This window comes from Chrysoperla carnea, chromosome 1 (genome assembly GCF_905475395.1).
Source record: "Chrysoperla carnea chromosome 1, inChrCarn1.1, whole genome shotgun sequence".
Taxonomy (NCBI): domain Eukaryota; kingdom Metazoa; phylum Arthropoda; class Insecta; order Neuroptera; family Chrysopidae; genus Chrysoperla; species Chrysoperla carnea.
Window position 1 is genome coordinate 130,290,686 of NC_058337.1, and position 5,441 is coordinate 130,296,126.

Here is a 5,441-nt window from a genome sequence, read left to right on the forward strand (position 1 = left end):
TTTTAGAATCTTATTTTCATTCGAAATATATTTAATTACAATTATATTAATATACTTATTTGTTTGGTATTATTATTAAAATTAAACAAGTGAAAACAAACAATTGATTGAGTTAATTGTTGAAATACCATGTATAGACAGTGTAGATTACTCACATTACACATACATACCTGCCACACATATATAACTGGTATTCTCATATAACACATACTATACAATTTGCACATAATTTGCGCTCTCACGGGTAAACAGTGATATTTACGAAAAAATGTTTCAAACATAGGTTGTTTATTTTTTTATATAGGAACATTTTTTACATTTAAACTTTTGTCCTATCTCTAACGGTTAACAAGATGGGTCCTACGGATCCAAGATCCAATTGGCCTATGTTGCTCATTTACGAACTCAGCCTCTCTTTTTACGTTTTAAACAAGCTTTAAAAATTTCAGCTTGATATCTTTCTTCGTTTTTGAGTTATCGTGATGACAGAGGGGCAGAAGACAGACGACCGACAGACAGACACGGAAATGGACTAATTAGATGATTCTATGAACATCTTAACCAAAATTTTTTTCGTAGCATCAATATTTTTAAGCGTTACAAACTTGGGACTAAACTTAATATACTATGTATATTTCATATATACATGGGATAATAAAATGAATGTTTATTGAAAAATTCATTACCAAAAAAAATTGCTTAATCATGTGATTCATAAAATCTTATCAAAAATGAGAATAACAATTATTTAATTTAATAAACATATCAGTCAGCCAATCAATCTTTTTAGCAATCTCCCGATTATTTTGGCAATTGTTTTGGGTCCCTTTATGTAACAAAGAGTATATAAGATAAATATATAATAATGTCATATTTTGACTACTATAAAATCACGAAAAATCAATTTTTTTAAAACATAGACCAACAGTTTAATTAATGTAAAGGCACTCAGCTCAGCTTTAAAAGTTTCCGACTACACGGCAGAGAGAGGCAGTTTTTCCTTTAAAACTTGAAAAATAGAACAAAATTGTACGATAATTCATAATTTCTTCCCAAAAAATCGAACTTTTATTTGACTTGGCAAATTCCTCAAACTAAATTTCTTACTTTTCAAAATTTTTTTTTCTTTCTTTTATTTTTTCCAGAATTTTTAGAAAAAATGATTATTTTTGGGTGGAAAATTTGTGGAAATTAATTTTTCTAAGATTAGTATAGTTTAAAACCATTGATTTATATAGCTCTACCTTCTGGTGAAATCTAATACTAAACGTTTTAGTTGACATAAACATAACACTTTGTAAAAAAAAAAAAGTTAAAAAGTGTGGTTAGGTAGTAAATTAATAGTTAAAGTATATTGAAAAACTATATTTTCATTACTTGATTGGACAAAAAATTGTAAAAATATGCTAGGAATTCAAATAATTATCTAAGGTGCTTGAAAAGGTGTTGCCTCAAATTGCATTTTTATAAGATTTACATTGAAAAATCAGTATTTCCCATCGCTGCTATCAAATGTCAAAAAACATTCTATAAAAATTTAATTTTGTCCTTATTCGTGAGTAAGTTTATGTACTTGAATATTGAAAATGAGTTCAGGATTTGTGAGTGAAAAGGAATTAGCTGAAGCTAGACTGAAACGACAAGAAGAATGGGAAAAAGTTCGTACCGCAGATCAACCTTTAGGTAATAAATTATATTCGCATGTTATTTTGGTTTCGTAACTAATTTTTTTTAATTTTATCCATAAACAGAAGCACCTGAGACGGATTATGATCCCAGAAGTTTATTTGAACGTTTGGAAGAACAACGGAAAAAACGTGATTTGGAGTTTGAAGAATCGCGGAAACTGAGTAATTATTTAAATTTTTAACTGCAATTCATAAAAAGATTACCTTCCCTTGATTTGATTGTTTTTTTATACATTTGAGTTTTTGAGTCTTCAAATTTATTTTCTGAAATATTCGCTTCTAAAAGCAGTTTGAGAATGTTGGATGTGATTATTAATTCTGTTAGGGTTTTTTTTTCGAATTTCGTTTGCCATTATAAAATGAGAAGCGATAAAACATATTATTGCTCTTTTGCATTTTCGTAGTTACTTTAGATACCAAAACCAAACAAATTTTCTAATTTGAAGAATTTGTTGTTTTTTAAATTTGTATATCGAATGAAAACTTTTTTTATCTATAAATTCCGAAGTAAAGCAGTCTGTTTATTACAAAAACTATTTTTGATCGGTGGCTGAGTCTTTTCAAAAAATACGGAATCAATTACTTATGGGACGTTTCGATTTCCTGTGACAATTTGTATGATGAATTATTATAGAATTCCCTAAGAAATGACGAAAAAAACTTGATACGTGTACTTTAACTAAATTTTCGGTTGGCACAAACACAAAGCCGGGTTTTAAGGTTTCTTTTCCTGGAGTTCTTTGTGATGGCTAATTTTAACTTTCGATGGTTGGACTCGTCGGAAAACTACAAAGTTAATTTCTTCCTTTGAAGTATTAGTATTTTGAAACTTTTTAAATATTAAATAATTGAAAAAAGCTTCAAACAAAAGTTGTTTAAAATATTGTTCTGCAAGAATCATTTTTCACGACATAATTTTCACATCACTCTTAAAATTCATCAATCAATTCATGGCGTTACACTTTTCCCACCATCAAAATTGGATTTAACGAAAACCTTGATGAGTTTAATTCTGTCGAGTCGTAAGACAGAATAGTCCGAGAGACGGTTCCCTTTTGGTTAAATGAATAATACATGACACTTCGTGAGTGGAGTCCTTTTGGCGATTTAACCAAACTTTCTCTCCACGACTTTTTCCAAATTGCTGAGAAATTGAAAAAACGCAGGGAATTTGTCGTTTTTAAGTGGTTATTGTGCCCAACAAATTTCCTGCTGGTTTTTTCCGACCGAAAACTTAAATATTACGTTATTATGTTCATTTGAAAACGAAGCACTTTCGAAAAAGTCGAAGAGAGAAATTTTGGTAGGCCCGCCAAAAGGAAACCACTGAAGTTTCAGGTATTAATCATTTAAGAAAAAGAGTGCTGTCCCGCGGACTAGAAACCATAATTTCATTGAATTTTCTTCTTATCACAATATTTTCCAATTATTTATAAACTCTTTTTTTTTCTTCGTAGAAAACATGATAAAAGGCCTTGACGATGATGAAATCGATTTCTTAGATTTAGTTGATCAAAAAAAACTTGAAGCTGAACGAAATAAATCAATTGACGAAGAACGTGAATTACGTGATTATCGTAATCGAGTATCTAACTTACAAGAACAATCGATGGAACAACGATTACAAGCTGAAATAAAAGGTGTTGTAAAAAAGAACTCAGTCAATACAATTCAACGAAATTGTCGACTGTCCCAAAATCAATTACTTAAAGGTGGTTTAGTTATGAAAAAGAATGATAGTCAAATACGTAAACGAAAACTATCCGAAAGTGAACCACAAGAAGATCAAACAGATAAAGAAAAAAAATTACGAAATGATTCAACGAATGATGAAACATCGAAAACTACCAGCGATACAACGGATAAAACAAATGGTAATAAAGTTAATGGGACTAATGAAACTACATCGAAAAAGGAGACGAATATTGTGACGACTTCTGAACCTGTATTAAAATGTATAGGAATTTTACCCGGTTTGGGGTATTATACTGGTAATTCATCGTCGGATTCGGATGCAGAAAGTTCAGATATCGAAGAAGTTGTATATGAGAAAGTACAATATGATATAACGGGACGAAAAATAGAAGAAAAACATAAAGATGATGATTCTTAGAATCCAAAGTTTTATGATATTAAAGGAGGAGAGTCAACCATAGTAAACCGTCCCTGATTATACTTATTTCTAGGTCAATTTAATTGATTTTATTGTACTTGAAGACTTTTAGGCCATTTCCTGCCAAGACATATTCTTGAAAACTTGTTTTTTTGGTAATCACAGATGATTTTTATCTGATTTGAATGAAATGATTTTGAATTTTAGGCTTAATTTCTATTTTTTAAAGTACAAAATTGTATATAAACCATCGCAGGCCCGTACGCAGGAAACATCGAAGGGGGAAGGGATTCAAACTTTTCTGCCTTATATTAGGTCATATAAGGCAGAAAATGTGTGCGCATCGATTTCACGACGCATTGTATATTGAACGAGGATAAACCGTTTAGCCGATCTTCATTTAGATATTGTCGATCTAAGGTATACTTTGAGACGACGCAAAGTTGAAAAACAGCGTTCACTCGTCGCTGTTTGTCAGAGGTAAAACTGCTAGAACGTGAAATATTTGGAAGGCATTTGGAAACACATCCTCATTGCAAATATCGAGTGCTTCGAGTAGATTTTTGACATCCTGCCTGTCAATTCGTTTTTGTTAAAATTGAACTTTGTCGACTCAAATGTCACGGGAATCATCGTGGCAAATTGAAAAGTATGGTTCAAAAACTTGATCAAAATTTTACATTTTGTTGATATTCTGGCTCTGATTGATATTCTTATTCTATTATTTTTAACAGAATCCTTTTATTCCCATTTTTGTTTTCAATACTTTCAATGCATTTTACTCAAAAAGCAACGAATGTCCATGGTCAACGATCTCGTGGTCAACAAGTACAAAAAAATTATTTTTTTAAAACTTGCTAGTTGGGGTTGATTTACCGTAAGGTGTTTGAATTATGACAGTTATAAAATCATCCTGTGTTCTGGAATAAAGTTCCTAAAGTTTCTTTAATGATTTTAAATTTTTGATTCAAAAAATATTTGTCAATTAATAAAACAGGAAATTTTTTGTGAACTGTCTATAATTTAGCGGTGAATTTGTCTAGGATTGGGAATATTAAGAGCTCTGGGTCTCACTTAGGCATTATGATGTAGAGTTGTATTCAAAATAAGATTTATCAAGGAAGGTGTACTACGTTAGACTCTCGGACAATATTTAAGATTTATTTTCTGATAAATTTATTTTTATCTTTTAGGTATTTACAAATTAAACCAGGCATGCTTTGCCTGTTAATTAATATTAATTGTACTTTATTAATTATAATTAAAGGGTTTTTATTTAATTCATTGTGTTTTTTATTTATTAAATTAACATTTGAGATAGTTTATTTTGAATATAATATTGACTGCAAAATACGACTTTTTCCGACGTCTATTGGCGACAAAATAAGCTACATTACCGAGACATTCCAATCAATATTTGTGTAGACATTTTAAATGGTTCTTATATTAGTGATAAAATTATTTGTGCCTTTTTAACTAAAAAAATTCCGAGTAAAACTCGGTCATCCAGGTACTAATCTCTTATATGTCATTTTGTATCTGTCTGACGATTTACATTATTCTCTCTGATTTTTAGTAATCAGAGAGTATTTGGATGTGAGTTTTTGTCAATCATACAGCTGTTTTAAATTTTATATCAA

At 30.0% G+C, this 5,441-nt stretch overlaps 1 protein-coding gene across 1 annotated transcript; it reads left to right on the forward strand.

Moving 5' to 3' along the window:
• The first annotated feature begins 1,325 nt into the window (after positions 1 to 1,325).
• LOC123297403 (PSME3-interacting protein) lies at positions 1,326 to 4,998 on the forward strand. Its single transcript, XM_044879053.1, has 3 exons — positions 1,326 to 1,683; positions 1,752 to 1,850; positions 3,146 to 4,998. The coding sequence occupies exons 1-3, from the start codon at positions 1,587 to 1,589 to the stop codon at positions 3,799 to 3,801; spliced, it is 852 nt and encodes a 283-aa protein (XP_044734988.1). The 5' UTR covers positions 1,326 to 1,586; the 3' UTR covers positions 3,802 to 4,998.
• Positions 4,999 to 5,441: the final 443 nt, after the last annotated feature.